Below are 14,852 nucleotides of genomic sequence, written 5' to 3'. Positions count from 1 at the left end.
ATTTATCATGCGCCAGGCACTATTTTAGATGCTAGAAACAGCAGTAAACAAGACAGACAGTCTCTGTCCTCACAGAACTTATAATCACAGAACTTATAAACAGAAGCAAAACACACATCATTTCTGGTTGTGCTAAGTGCTGTGGAAAACAAAGCAGAATCAGAACCACTTTAATGTGAGAAGGGTTGGTATTTCTGATAGGGTAATCAGGGAAGTGGTATTTCAGCAAGGACCTAAAGGATGAGAAGACACAAACCTGCAAAGATCTTGGAGGCAATGCTCCAAACAGATGAGACAGCAAATGCCAATGAGCAGCAATGAGCTTGGTGTGTGGGAAGAACAGCAAGGTCAGCAAAGCAGGAACATGCTGAGTCCTGAGAGTGGCAGATCACATAGAATCTAGGGAAGAAATGAGAAACTCTGGGATTTTTTTTTTAACAGAGGTGCAATCTGGTTTGTAGTTTTAAAAGATGATGTTGACAATCTCTGTGGAAGCAGGGAGACAAGTTAGGAGATTACTGCATTGTCCAGGCTGGACATGTTGGTGGCTTGGACTAAGGGGGAAAGGGGTGAGGTGAAGAGAAGCAGTCACATTTGGGATACATTTTGAAGGCAGAGCTGGGACTGCTGACTGGTATGAGGAGAACAAGAAGAACCAAGAATGACTTGGGTTCTTGGCTGCTACAACAATGTGAGACAGGTGCTGATAGAGAGAGGCCTGGTGGTGAAACAGGTTTTGGGGATGAACTCAAGAGTTTAGATTTGGACACATTAAATTTGTAATGACTACAAGTCAAGTGGAGACAGCAAGTAAGGCTGTTGGGCAAACAAGTGTGCATGAAACTTGGGGACTGATGAGGGCTGTAGGTATGTATGCGAGTCAGTAGTGTGTGGACAGCATTTAAAGCCTGGGGAATGGATTAGACCACTTAGTAGAGATAAAAAGGAGAGGGCCACAGACTTGGCCTCAGAATGTAGATGTCAGGAAGAGGAGGATCAGGACACAGAAAAGGTACAGTCAGTGAAGTAGAGAAAAGCAGGAGATGATAATATTACAAATCAAAATGAAAAAAAAAAGCTTTCAAGTACGGACTGCTCCACTCAATCAAATGCTGTTTAAGACTACAGAAATGAAAATTTTCCAGGCACGTTGTAGCTCCTTCCTCCCAAGCTCCAGCTCCTTAAAGGAATGAATGAACCCTATCTTCTGATGGGGGTTCTATATCCAGGCTTTAATGCCAGAGATATGGGCTCAATTGCTTGTAAGTTGTATAAGTTGTATGACCTTAAATAAGTTACTTCTCTATACCTTGATATACATCCTCTACATACCTATCACTAAACGCCCAAGTGAACTACTCCGGTAGTGTCTCACATAAACATCTCATTCTGCTTAAGGCCAGGAATTTGAGACTAGTCTGGGCAACATGGTGAGTCCTCATCTCTATAAAATTTTTTTTTAATTAGCTGGACATATTGGTGCATACCTGTATTTCTAGCTACTTGGGAGGCTAAGGCAGGAGGATCGTTTGAGCCCAGGGATTCAAGGCTGCAGTAAGCTATGATTGAGCCAGTGCTCTCTAGCCTGAGTAACACAGTGAGACTGTCTCAAAAAAAAACAAAAACAAAAACAAAAACAAAAAAACCTTACTTTATCACTTTTGTGATTTAACTTCTTTATACCTCTATACCGAGATCCTTTATGACTGTCTTAATTGGCCCAAACAGGATTAAGGTTATGGTCAGACTCAAACAGGACTGTGTCTGAATCTGACCTCTACCACTTCCCATCTGTATAACCATGGGCCAGTTTCAGAATCTCTGAGATGCTCCTGCTCTGTAACATAAGAATACTATATACCTCATTGATGGTGGGTTATGTGAAGATTAAAAGAGATAATGGATACACTTAGCAGAATAAAGGCTCACTAGACAGTACTTATCATCTTTGTGTCTGTAACACTAATACTCTTCATGTTTGTGGACTGATAACTTGAGAAAGTAAGATACAAGCCAGCTCTCCTTTCCTCCTTCCAGAGCACTAGGGTGGAGAAAGGGAGCTACAGTCAACTGTTACTCACACCCAGTAACTTTGGAAGGGCCAACTAGGTGGATTATCAATATCACAGAATATCACTGATTATTCTGGAAAATGACAGGGATGTCCTCCTCCTCCTGCAAATTTTGTTGAGTGGATCCCCACTATTCATTGCAGATACTCAAGCCAGAAATGCTTGAATTCAAGCATCATCTAAGAGTCTTTCCTCTCATCCCTCTGACATTTTATTAACAAGATGGCAATTGATTGTACTTTCAATGTGCCATGCTTCATCAAATGTAAGATGCTATCTGTTTTGATCTTTTTATGTAGCTCTAAGAAAGAAAAAATGCCACTTAAACTGTGACATGCCACTGACTTTTAGAAGTGTCCAGGTTTGAGATACCAAAATGTGGGGGGAAAAAGTACACCTTGCAATTGGTGAAATACAGGCCCTCTCATTCTACCACTGCTTAGTTCAGACTCCCATCATCCCTTGCCTTGATTAGGGATGGAAGCTCCTGTCTTCCCTCTACCCAGCCTCTGCTGCCAAAATGATGTTTCTAATGGCCAATATTACCAACCTACCCAAATCCTTCCATTAGTTCTTCTCCCATAGCCCCCGGTCCATATTCTCCTGTTTAACTGGCTGCAATTCCTCACATGTCGTATCACTTCTAGTCAATGTCCCTTCCATGTTATTTTTTGTCTGGAATGTTTTTTCCTTCCCCTCTTCATCTATCTCCTAGCTTTTAGACACAAGGATTTTCTAGCCGGGACATATCTCACTCCACCCCTCCTTGTGGCCAGGACTGCTTTGGTTGATATGGCTTAAATGGATGTCTCTGTCTTCATTCACAAATAAACTCCATCCAAAAATGAACCCTACCCCAACCCCCAAAAGACAAACTTCCTATGAAAGGGCAATTGGAGCCTCCAGAAAGTTCTAACTTGTATGGTTTTCAACACCAAGCAAGCATTAGCTCCTCCAAGAGTCTTCCCAAATTCTCCAAGCTCAATAAGGAACCCCTCCCTGGAGCTCCATAATATTCCACACGTACTTCTATCACACCCCTTCTTAGAGCATCTTGGAGTTGTTAACTTGTTTCCTTCTCTACCATACTGTGAGCTCCTTGGAAATAGTGATTCAGCTCTATTATTCCCCAGAACCTGGAACCTAGAAGGTACTTCATACTAATGAAATTATCAGGTGAACAGATGGATGGGTAAATGAAAAGTGATTACTGTATATAATCACTGGGTCCTAGTTTCCCATTCTCAGGTGCCCCAAATCACCTCACATTGCCACTAGCCCTTCCCAAGTGTGGTAACTGGCTTAACCAGGAAAGAGCAATGACACCCCTTGGTGGTCAGTGCAGGGAGTACATCTTACTGAACAAAAGGAAGTTTCTCTCTTTTCAATCACTGCTGTCCCGCTGTTGAGGTTAGGAAATGTCAAGAGCGAGGGAGATTTGCATTTTCAAATGATCAAGCTGATGACTGCATGCAGAATAGATTGGAGAGGGGATAGAGGAGGAAGCAGGGATGCCAGCTGGGAGGCTGTCTTGTTAGAGTTGAGAGTGAAGTGCAGATCTGTGACTTTGACACCATCACACTTAACCACTTTGTAATATTGCCTTTTTTACCTAGAACTTTCCTTTCTTCTTCTCAACTGAGCCCTGTGGCAGATAGATTCTAGGATCTGTTCAATGATTCAGTGATGTCTGCCTTCTGGTATACATGCCTTTGTATAACTCCCTCCCTTGAATATGGGCTGGCCTAGTGACTTGCTTCCAACCAACAGATTACAGCAAAGGTGATGAAATGTCACTTCTGTGATCAGACTACATGAGACTGTAACTTCCATCTGGCTAGCAGACTCTAATCCTTGCTTACTTTGCTTAAGAAAGCTGCCATGTTGTAGAGGCTCGTGTGGCAAGAAGTGAGGGCAACCTCCAGCCAACAGTCAGCTAGTGGAATCCCTGAAGCCAGCAACCCTTGAGGGTTGTCAACAAGCCTGATGTGGTGGCTCAAGCACCAGCACTTTGGGAGGCTGAGGCAGGTGGATCATGAGGTCAAGACATCGAGACCTTCTGGCCAACATGGTGAAACCCTGTCTCTACTAAAAATTAAAAAATCAGCTGGGCATGGTGGCGTGTGCTTGTAATCCCAGCTATTTGGCAGGAGAATCGCTTGAACCAGGAGGCAGAGGTTGCGGTAAGCTGAGATTGAGCCACTACACTCAGGCCTGGCAACACAGTGAGACTCTGTCTCAAAAAACAAAATAAAACAAAAAAAAAAAGAAAAGAAATTCTGCTAACAATCTAAGTGAGCTTGGGAGCAGATCCTCCCCCAGTCAGGCCTTCAAATGAGAACAGCCCTGACCAATAACTTGATTTCAGCCTTACAGGGTTTCAGAGAAACCATGAAGCAGAGGACCCAATGAAATGGTGCCTGAACTCCTAACCTATAAGCTCTGAAATAAATGGGTGTTGCTTTAAACCATTAAGTTTGTAGTAATTTGTTTATCTGATAACTAATGAAGTACCTATTCAAAATTGTCATCATGATGCAGATGAGAACCTTCTGAAAACCTGGGAAACTTTCTGTAGTCAGACTCCACTACTGTACCACTAATGTCTCTTCCCTCCGACTCTGCAGCACCCCAGCAAAAGACCTCTGCAGCTGAGTCCAAAGAACATTCCCATGTGAACTGAGCGACCAAGTGTCATCTGAGTGAGCTTGTTAGATTCTAGCCCCATCCTGTGTGAGGCCTTAGGTGGACCATTTACAGCTCACAAGAAATCCAGTTTATGAGGAGAGACCATGAATAATGGGGGGGAGGGTATTACCAAGCAGATCAGTATAAGGAACATCCATTCCCAGAGAGAAACTTGGGCCATTGTCAGTTCAAGGACATATCTCTCTGTCCTTTTACAGCATACCGCAATAGATTACAGCCATGCTAAATCATCCATAAACGAGCTAATTCCACCGAACAGACAGGAAAGAAGGTAGAGTCCTACAACAGCCTAGTCGGAATAAGAACTACAGTAATTTTGCCAAAGGCCCTTAAGTTCTTGAATAATTCTTGTCAAAATGAATTTCAATCTGAGTTAACTCACAGTCAACAATTTGGCTGTTTTTCTTGTTTCTCACTCTACTGCCATACTCTCTTCCACAGTATTTTTTAAGTAGCCATTTAAATGGGTTTGTTCTGCTGCAGGTGGCTGAGCCTGGGAGCTCCTCCTTGGGAGACTACACAATGGATTCTATAATGATTAGTGGCAGCATCCAACGTCTCTTCCAAGTCTAAAATTTGTGAGTTTCAAAGTTGACACTCCCCAAACCTGGCCTTTGCTGCTGCCTCAGATTCTCATTCACTCTAGCAAGGCAGAGAGAGCAAAAGGGGCAAGACAAACCTCATCAACAGCACAGAAATCCCAGAATCACACACTCTCTGGTCCAGCCAAGCCAAGTGGTTTTTTTTTTTTTTGGGGGGGGGGGTTTAATCACCCTCCATTACCCAACATTCTCGTTCCCAGATGAATTTTAAACTGGAGTTGCACCAACTGTGAGACAGCCTCAACCCCAATGTTAAATACTACCAGTTACTAAAAAAAAAAAAAAAAAAAAAGACTGAAAACAGTTCTCTCTGGAAAACGATCCACCAACCTTTTTATGGGAAGAAGAAAGTCTTCTCTAACACTTTAACTTAAGGGAAGAAGTGATGGAGAGGAAGAAGGAAAGTACATTGGCCAATACTCTGAAACTGACTGACTTGGGTATCTGTGGTCCAGAGAGGATCCCGAAAGACAGTGACTCTGTCTCAATGATTATTACCATCCCAATTAAAAGTCAAAATGACAGCATTTACATTCACACAGGGTCTCTTTCCAGGAAGTTTGTGATTCACCTACATGTCCTCAATTCTCAAGATAACAATGGGGTCAACAAGGAGGTGACAGCCAGGTCCTGTGAGAGCTGTTTGTCAGAGCCCACTCTCAGTGAGTCAGTCCCTGGAAGTTGGGTTCAGTGCATGGAGGCAGGGCCACTGACTGGCTTAGCAACTTGTCCATCATGCTGATTTTAGCATCTTGCTTCTCAATGTCCTCATACGGAGTCCAGGACAAGTCATGCTGTAGCTTGTAGGCACCAAGGAAGTCATGTGGACAACTTGTCCCCCATTCCTAGAGAAGGCAAAGGAGGCAGTTCCCATCAGGGTGGGTTGTGAACAAACTGAGCTCATTTCCTAATTATGCCACAATCTCTTTTTTGGCTTTTCACTTCATACCAGTCAGAACAATCTTTGGAAAGCAGTTACCTTACACATCAGATCCCTCCCTTGAGAAAATGAGTGAAATAATTTAAGCACAGGTATATTTTTTATAGTCATGTCTGGGCTCACATCACCCCCAGTTTTCTAAGAAACCATATACCAATCCACATGTCTACATTTTCACATATATACCAAGAATTTCTCAGAGGCTGGAGTAGATTTTTGGGCAAACAATCTATGTTCTTACCTTTGGAGAAATGATGGAAAAATACTGCTGACCACTCTCCCGTTTATAGAGGTAGTAAATGTTGCCAGGTTTTTTCACCATATTACAAGCTACATGGTGCAGGTCAGCATCTCTGTGAGCATCTTCCAGTACCTATGAATCACAGATATGTAACGAATTAGGTATTGGAGATAACAGGCACCCATATTCAGTGATCATCCCAATTAAAATTTGGAAACCATTCAATGCTTAGGATCTTGGTCCCCAATAGCAATGAATCACTTTTAAGATCCAGATTACTCTGAAGAAACAAAAATTAGACTATGCTGCTATGCTGTAAAAAAGGCTTTTAAAAATTATATTTCGGGCCGGGCGCGGTGGCTCAAGCCTGTAATCCCAGCACTTTGGGAGGCCGAGACGGGCGGATCACAAGGTCAGGAGATCGAGACCATCCTGGCTAACACGGTGAAACCCCGTCTCTACTAAAAGTACAAAAAAAACTAGCCGGGCGAGGTGGCGGGCGCCTGTAGTCCCAGCTACTCGGGAGGCTGAGGTTGGAGAATGGCGTAAACCCAGGAGGCGGAGCTTGTAGTGAGCCGAGTTCGCGCCACTGCACCCCAGCCTGGGTGACAGAGCAAAGACTCCGTCTCAAAAAAAAAAAAAAAAAATTATATTTCAAGCCAGGCACAGTGATTCATGCCTGTAATCCTAGCACTTTGGGAGGCCATGGCAGGCGGATCACTTGAGCTCAGGAGACCAGCTTGGGCAACATGGCAAAACCCTATCTCTACTAAAAATACAAAAAATTAGCCAGGTGTGGTGGCATATGCCTGTACTCCCAACTACTTGGGAGGCTGAGGCAAGAGGATCACTTGAGCCCAGGGGGCAGAGGTTACAGTGAGCCGAGACTGCACCACTGCAGTCCAGCCTGGGTGATACAGTGATACCCTATCTTAAAAAAAAAAAAAAAAAAAAAGGTATTTCAAAACGTTGAGCAATAATGACTCCAGGTAATTTTTAAGTTTCTTTCCTATTTTTCTGTGCTAAGTACATTTCTTTTTTTTTTTTTTTTTTTTTTTTTGAGACTGAGTCTCACTCTGTCTCCCACGCTGGAGTGCTGTGGCCGGATCTCGGCTCACTGCAAGCTCCGCCTCCCGGGTTCACGCCATTCTCCTGCCTCAGCCTCCCGAGTAGCTGGGACTACAGGCGCCCGCCACCTCGCCCGGCTAGTTTTTTGTATTTTTTAGTAGAGATGGAGTTTCACCGTGTTAGCCAGGATGGTCTCGATCTCCTGACCTCGTGATCCGCCCGTCTCGGCCTCCCAAAGTGCTGGGATTACAGGCTTGAGCCACCGCGCCCAGCCAGTACATTTCTTTTATAAATGAAAACATATTCCCCTGTTAAAATGCTTTACCTCATGAAACCTTCTCCTGGAAAAAACAAAACAAGGGAGGCCTAATTCGTTACATATCTGTGATTCATAGGTACTGGAAGATGCTCACAGAGATGCTGACCTGTACCACGTAGCTTGTAATATGGTGAAAAAACCTGGCAACATTTATTTGGGAGGCTGAGACGGGAGAATCGCTCGAACCCGGGAGGCAGAGGCTGAAGTAAGCTGAGACCACGCCACTACACTCCAGCCTGGGCCACAAGAGCAAAACTCTGTCTCAAAAACAAACAAACAAACAAACAAAAACTTATACTTAACCTCTTAAGCTTATTCCTTCTATTTTACTCAACACCTACCTCTACATTTCTAGGAGGCACTAAAGACATAAAAAGTCACAATGATTATAAACAAGTTCAGCCAATCCTGAGAACTAAAGAAAGAAAATGAAAGCCTGTCTAACAGTCATTCCTTACCTTCCTGGCTTGTTCCTGCAAATGTTGGATTTGCTCAGCTATGACTGTCAGCTTGTTGGTGGCATTTGCTCGGATGAATTCATCAGCCTACAGGTGAGAGAAAACTAAACTGTGGGTTGAAAGAGGAAAAGACTTCTATGATGTTCTTTTTTGGATCCCAGTGAAGAGGTTTATGCTAATATTTTGCTTCTGCCTAAAATATTTTTCCCATTCTCTCCACTGCCCCACAGCCTCCCACTCATCCTGAGGCCCCACTCAGATAGCACTGTCATGAGAAGGCCACCCTGACATGACTCCACACCACAGTTACATGCTCTCTTCTATTTCCCATAGCTTTCTACCCTTTCACTATGAACTGCAGTTACACTGAACTTCTTTGGTTCTCCAACATGCCTTCTCTCTTTCTCTCTCTCTCTCTCCGGCTACCAAATATATTGAATATACCCTCTCCTCCAACCAGTCCATTTTTCCTCCTGCTCTTTACCTAACAAACACCACACACTTCTCAGGTCTCCATTTTCTCATGTTTAAACCCTTGTGAAATCAGGGATGGATTTTAAATAATTAAAAGACACTTGTGATCTGGCCCTTATCATCTGCTAAGGTAGAAATCTAGATACACACAGAAAGTATTCGGGTTTTTCTATGTGACCCCCACACCCCCAGAACTGAGAAAGTATGTGTTAATCTGACCATTTCCTCAGTTATTTACATCACAACTACTTAAATTTTAACTTATATGTGCATTTCTAATTATTACTTAAAACGTATTTTAAAAGACTGCATTATGATGTGGACCTGAAACAGAGTTATAATGTGCACACAAGACTGCCTGTCATGTGCCACAAAGTGCAACTAAAGGCAATGGAAATTTTTTTTCTTCAGACAGAGTTTTCGCCCTTACTGTCCAGGCTGGAGCTCAATGGCGCGATCTTGGCTCACTGCAACCTGTGCCTCCTGGAGTCAAGTGATTCTCTAACCTCAGCCACCCGAGTAGCTGGGATTATAGATGCCCACCACCATGCCCAGCTAATTTTTGTATTTTTAGTAGAGGCAGGGTTTCACCATGTTGTCCAGGCTGGTCTCGAACTTCTGACCTCAGGTGATCCACCCACCTCGGCCTCCCAAAGCGCTAGGATTACAGGTGTGAGCCACTGCGCCCAGCCAGGACATTTCTTAAAATAGATCAAATTCTCAAAGTTAGGAGAGACTAATGTGATCAATTCATGTGCTGGGAAGGATTACCACTCAGGCAATAGAAATCTGTCAAAAATTTCCAGCTTACTTTTACGAAGAGCTGATTATACACAATTAAGGTAAAGAAATGAGGAAATTAAACTAGAACTTGAACTAAAAAATATTAAAGAGAATTTGTTGGTTAGTTGAGGAGTCTTACGGCAAAATTCAGGTATAAACCAGTGTTATGAGTGAACAGAAACCATACAAGTAAACTGAGTCATTTATCTGTCCCACAGATGTATATTAGGCAGCTACTGTGTGTCAGACACCACACTAGGCACTGGGTGTACTGGTTAACAGGAAAGAGAAATCCCTGCCTTTAAGATGGCAAGTCAAGTCTAATATAGTTTAACAGAAATATGAGGCAAGTCGCATATAAAATTTTAAATTTAAATTTTCTAGTAGCCACGTTAACAGTAAATTAATTCTAACAATACTTTTTTTTTTTTTTTTTTTGAGGCAGAGTCTCGGTCTGTCACAGACGCTGGAGTGCAGTGGTGCAGTGGCTCACTGCAACCTCCACCTCCTGGGTTCAAGCGAATCTCATACCTCAGCCTCCTGAGTAGCTGGCACCACAGGCATGCGTCACCATGCCCGGCTAATTTTTGTATTTTTAGTAGAGATGGGGTCTGGCCATGTTTGCCAGGCTGGCCTTGAACTCCTGGCCTCAAGTAAGACGCCTGCCTCAGCCTCCCAAAGTGCTGAGATTACAGGCATGAGCCCCCGTGCTCCAGCTAACACATTTTATTTAACCTAATATATCAAAAACATGTTCATTTTAACATGTAATCACTATTTTTAAGTTGTTAATGAAATATTTTGCATTTTTTGTTTGTTTTTGTTTCTTTTTTTGGTCCTTTGCAGTCTAATCCATATTTTGCATTTGATATTAAGCCTTCAAAATATAGTGTTTATTTTGTACTCACAACACATCTCAATTTGGATGCTAAATTTTCATCAGAAATACTTCATCTGCATTTAGACTTAATAAAATTTATATGTGAAAAAGTTGATTCACATACTCAAATTGTTCCAATATACTTGAGTTCCAATACTTGAAGTAATTATTGTTTTTAAATTCAAATGAATTAAAATAAAATAAAATATAAAATTTGGTTCCTCAACCACACTAACAACATAAGTGCTTAACAGACATAATGTTGCTAGTGGGTACCATATTTTAAAGCACAGCTCCACTGAGTAATAGATACCAAAAAGTAAACATGATTAAAGTTAATATTATATGTACACATAATAACAATGCACTATTATGAAGGAAATAATCACAATTATGTGGTAGAAGCAGGTTAAAGATAACAAATAAGTAGAAAAGCTACTTCATTTTTATGAAGTTTAATAATAGGGAGTGGTGGGGAATTGGAAAGTATATGTAGCCTAGAACTATTTGAATTCAATTTAATAATACTGTCATTTGGATGGGGTAGGGTAAGGCCTTTTTCAGACAAGAAGGCCTCACTAAGGATGTAACATTAGACTTGGGTCTAAATGAAAGGAGAGGACCGACCATGAGAAAAGCTGGGAAAAAAAAAGTTTGCAGGCATTTGAGACCAATGCAGTTGAAGAGTAGTTAGTGATAGGCAATGTGTAGAACGGGGTTAAAAAAGAGAGCAGAGACCAGATCTTGCCGTCTTGTAGCCCACGGTAAAAGAATTTGCATTTTGTTCCAAGAATGAAAGCCCAGGCATGGTGGCTCACACCTGTAATCCCAGCACTTTGGGAGGCCGTGGCTGGTGGATCACAGGAGGTTGGGAGCTTGAGACCAGCTTGACCAACATGGAGAAACCCTGTCTCTACTAAAAATACAAAATTAGCCAGGCGTGGTGGCACATGTCTATAATCCCAGCTACTTGGGAGGCTGAGGCAGGACACTTGCTTGAACCCAGGAGGCAGAGGTAGATGTGAGCCAAGACAGCATCATTGCACTCCAGCCTGGGCAACAAGAGTGAAACTCTGTCTCAAAAAAAAAAAAAAAAAAAAAAAAAAAAAAAGACAGAAAGAAAAGAGGAGCCATATATGGCCAAAGAGACAGTAGGTATTTCCAGAGCTAAGGTAGTTCCAGGTTAGGGGTAGCCTTATAATAACCCTCCCTTTTCTTAAGGTGCTAGCAGTAAATCTCGTAAACAAAATTTGAATTTATATTTTGAAGAGTTAATATAAAATGCAAAATATGGATTAGGCTGAGGTCCAAAAAAAGGAAAAAAGAAACAAAAAATGCAAAATATTTCATGAACAACTTAAAAACAAAAAAGCCTCATAAAAAATGAAGAGAAGAGTACCTACAACTACTAAGCACTAACCCTAGCCTCAACTACTCTGAGGCCCTTTACATTCATCTCATTTACTTCTCACAACACCTTTATGAAGTTGGAGATGATAACCTCACTTTCTCATTTTAGCAATTAAGACTCACAGACATGAGGCAACCTGTCCAAGGTTTCACAGATAATAAACAGCAAAGGATCTGAACACAGGTCAGTCTGATTCCAAAATTCATGCCTTAATACCAGGCCTCCTGAGCTTTCTGAACACACACCAATACCCGGGTGAGTCCTGCTAAAAAAAATAACTTCTTCTTTTTTTTTTTTTTTTTTTTTGAGATGGAGTCTCACTCTGTTGCCCAGGCTGGAGTACAGTGGCACAATCTCCACTCACTGCAACCTCTGCCTCCCGGGTTCAAGTGATTCTCCTGCCTCAGCCTCCTGAGTAGCTGGGATTACAGGCGCCTACCACCACGCCCAGCTACTTTTTTGTATTTTTAGTAGAGACGGGGTTTCACTATGTTGGCCAGGCTGGTCTTGAATTCCTGATCTCGTGATCTGCCCACCTCGGCCTCCCAAAGTGCTGTGATTACAAACGTGAGCCACTGGACCTGCCCCCTCCGTTCCTTTTTTTTTTTTTTTTTTTTTTTAAAGACTCGCTGTGTCGCCCAGGCTGGAGTGCAGTGGTGTGATCTTGGCTCACTGTAACCTCTGCCTCCCAGGTTCAAGCAATTCTCCTGCCTCAGCCTCTAGAGTAGCTTCAGACTACGGGCACACACCGCCATGCCCAGATAATTTTTTGTATTTTACTAGAGACAGGGTTTCACCATGTTGCCCAGGCTGGTCTCCAACTCCTGAGCTCAGGCAATCCTCCTGCCTCAGCCTCCCAAAGTGCTAGGATTACAGGTGTGAGTCGCCACACCCAGCCTCATTTTTTTTTTTTGAGTCTCACTCTGTCCCTGATTCTGGAGTGCAGTGGTGCAATCTCGACTTACTGCAACCTCTATGTACTGGGCTCAAGCGATTCTCATGCCTCAGCCTCCCGAGTAGCTGGGACTAAAGACGTGAGCCACCACACCTTTTAGTAGACACGGGGTTTCACCATGTTGGCCAGGCTGGTCTCGAACTCCTGACTTCAAATGATCCACCCACCTTGGCCTCCCAAAGTGCTGGGATTACAGATGTGAGCCATGGCACCTAGCCAAAAAGTACATTTTAGATAGTAAATATGTTTGATTCAATTTGTTTGTCTCTAAAGTTGTTTTTTTCTTCAGCTTCTCAAATACAGATTGTATTGGGGAAACAGAGGCAGCATAATAATGCATCCTCTGTATTTCACAAGATTATAGGATGAAAGGCAAAAACTGTTCTTTATTCCATCTGTTCAGGCCATTATAATAAACATGATAGTCATTCGACAGCACATGAGTATGTTGTGTGCACAAGATTCTATCCCTATCAACCTCCCTCCCAATAATAGTGATCTGATTAGCATATTCTCTTAATCCATAAAAGTTGCACTTTGCTCCCCAGTTCTTTAAAAAGAAGAAAGTACAAGTTTTGAATTAAAACAGCTTTCCTATGTATCTGAATTTTTCTTAATTAAAAAAAAAAAAACGGATTCGAAGGATTTCTAGGATCATTGGGAAAAAAAAGACGTGAGGGAATTTGAGCACATTAAATAATTTTGAGCAAAGCAAAGACCTTAGAACATAATCAAGGCTAAATCTGATAGTGTATACAGGGATAAGGGGCCATCATAATCTTTAAAACAGCAGGACCCTCCATCTGTGCACACTGAAGAGGGTGTATAACTGGAAGTCTTGACAAGAGATAAGAAGGAATCTGGTTTTTCATTGAATAATGACAAAGCTTTAGATCTTGGAGCTCTCCTACTTCAAACCTTTCACTTTACAGATAAAATAGTTGAGGTCCAGAGAGAAGTAATCTGCCTGAAGTCGCACTGCAAGTTTGTATCAAAAGTGGGATTAATAGTCACGTGTCCAAACTTCCAGTGTTTTTTCCATTATTTCACATTTCCTCCTTATTTGACTTATTTTGGCCATCCATATAAAAGCACTGGGCTTGAGAATACTATGTTTAATAAGGACTAAACTCGGAGTCCTTGCCCTGCTAGATGTTTAAACTCTCAGTTAACAAAGATCTTATGGGAAGCAGCTTTAAAAAAGCGGACCTTGAAACTTCTGGGGAACTTTTCTTTGTCAAATGGGAAGATAACTCTGTACTGCCTACCTCACAAGGCTGTCCTAAAGTGCAAATGAAATAATGAACGCTAATGTGTTGTGTAAACCTTCCCACGAAGGGAGATTATGGGCACTCAAGTTGCCGTTAGAGGAGCTTTTGGTCACAGAAGGTCATTCGAGTCAGGCCACCGACTCACAATGACAGTCGGCTTTACTCGTCTGTAAAATGGAGACAAGAGCAATTGCCACCCCCACCCTAGGTGGTAGTGAGGTCTGAGCCGAAAGACGCAGAGCACAACGTGAATGAAGACGGTTATTCGCTGCCCCGGTCGCGCCTCCTCACCTTCTGCACCTGCTCTGCGAGCGCCACGAGGTCTAAGGGGTCCCCGGCCCGGTGGGTGTGGTAGGGGCTCACCAGGGCCAGGCCGCCGGGGGTCGGGGTGAGCTCCACCAGGGCTCCTGCGACACACAGCCAGGAACAGGCCGTGAGCTCCCGCCCTCGGCCTCCCGCGGAGCCCCGAGACCGGCTGCCTCGCTGGGGCTGACTTCCCCTTGCTGACTCCCGCCCCGCATACCTCCCTGGCCTGCAGCTGGCTGCGGTCCTTGGCTTTCAAGGACCCCCTCGGTCCTCCCGAGCGCTGCGGCGTCCTCCATGACAGCGACTTATCCTCCCCACTCCCTGGGCGGTGCGAGTCGGGAGAGCCTGCGCATAAAGGTGCGT

At 43.1% G+C, this 14,852-nt stretch overlaps 1 protein-coding gene across 1 annotated transcript; it reads right to left on the bottom strand.

Annotated features, from left to right (window-relative positions):
- Positions 1 to 5,910: 5,910 nt before the first annotated feature.
- C1H1orf50 (chromosome 1 C1orf50 homolog) lies at positions 5,911 to 14,852 on the bottom strand. Its single transcript, XM_050800730.1, has 5 exons — positions 14,707 to 14,852; positions 14,475 to 14,590; positions 8,410 to 8,496; positions 6,565 to 6,696; positions 5,911 to 6,228 (listed from the first exon to the last, which is right to left on the bottom strand). Exons 1-5 carry the CDS (start codon positions 14,783 to 14,785, stop codon positions 6,043 to 6,045), a joined length of 600 nt encoding a protein of 199 aa, XP_050656687.1. The 5' UTR covers positions 14,786 to 14,852; the 3' UTR covers positions 5,911 to 6,042.

This window comes from Macaca thibetana, chromosome 1, assembly GCF_024542745.1.
Source record: "Macaca thibetana thibetana isolate TM-01 chromosome 1, ASM2454274v1, whole genome shotgun sequence".
Taxonomy (NCBI): Eukaryota; Metazoa; Chordata; class Mammalia; order Primates; family Cercopithecidae; genus Macaca; species Macaca thibetana.
The sequence above is the reverse complement of the archived record's forward strand: the minus strand, read 5'-3'. Positions and strand labels throughout refer to the sequence as shown.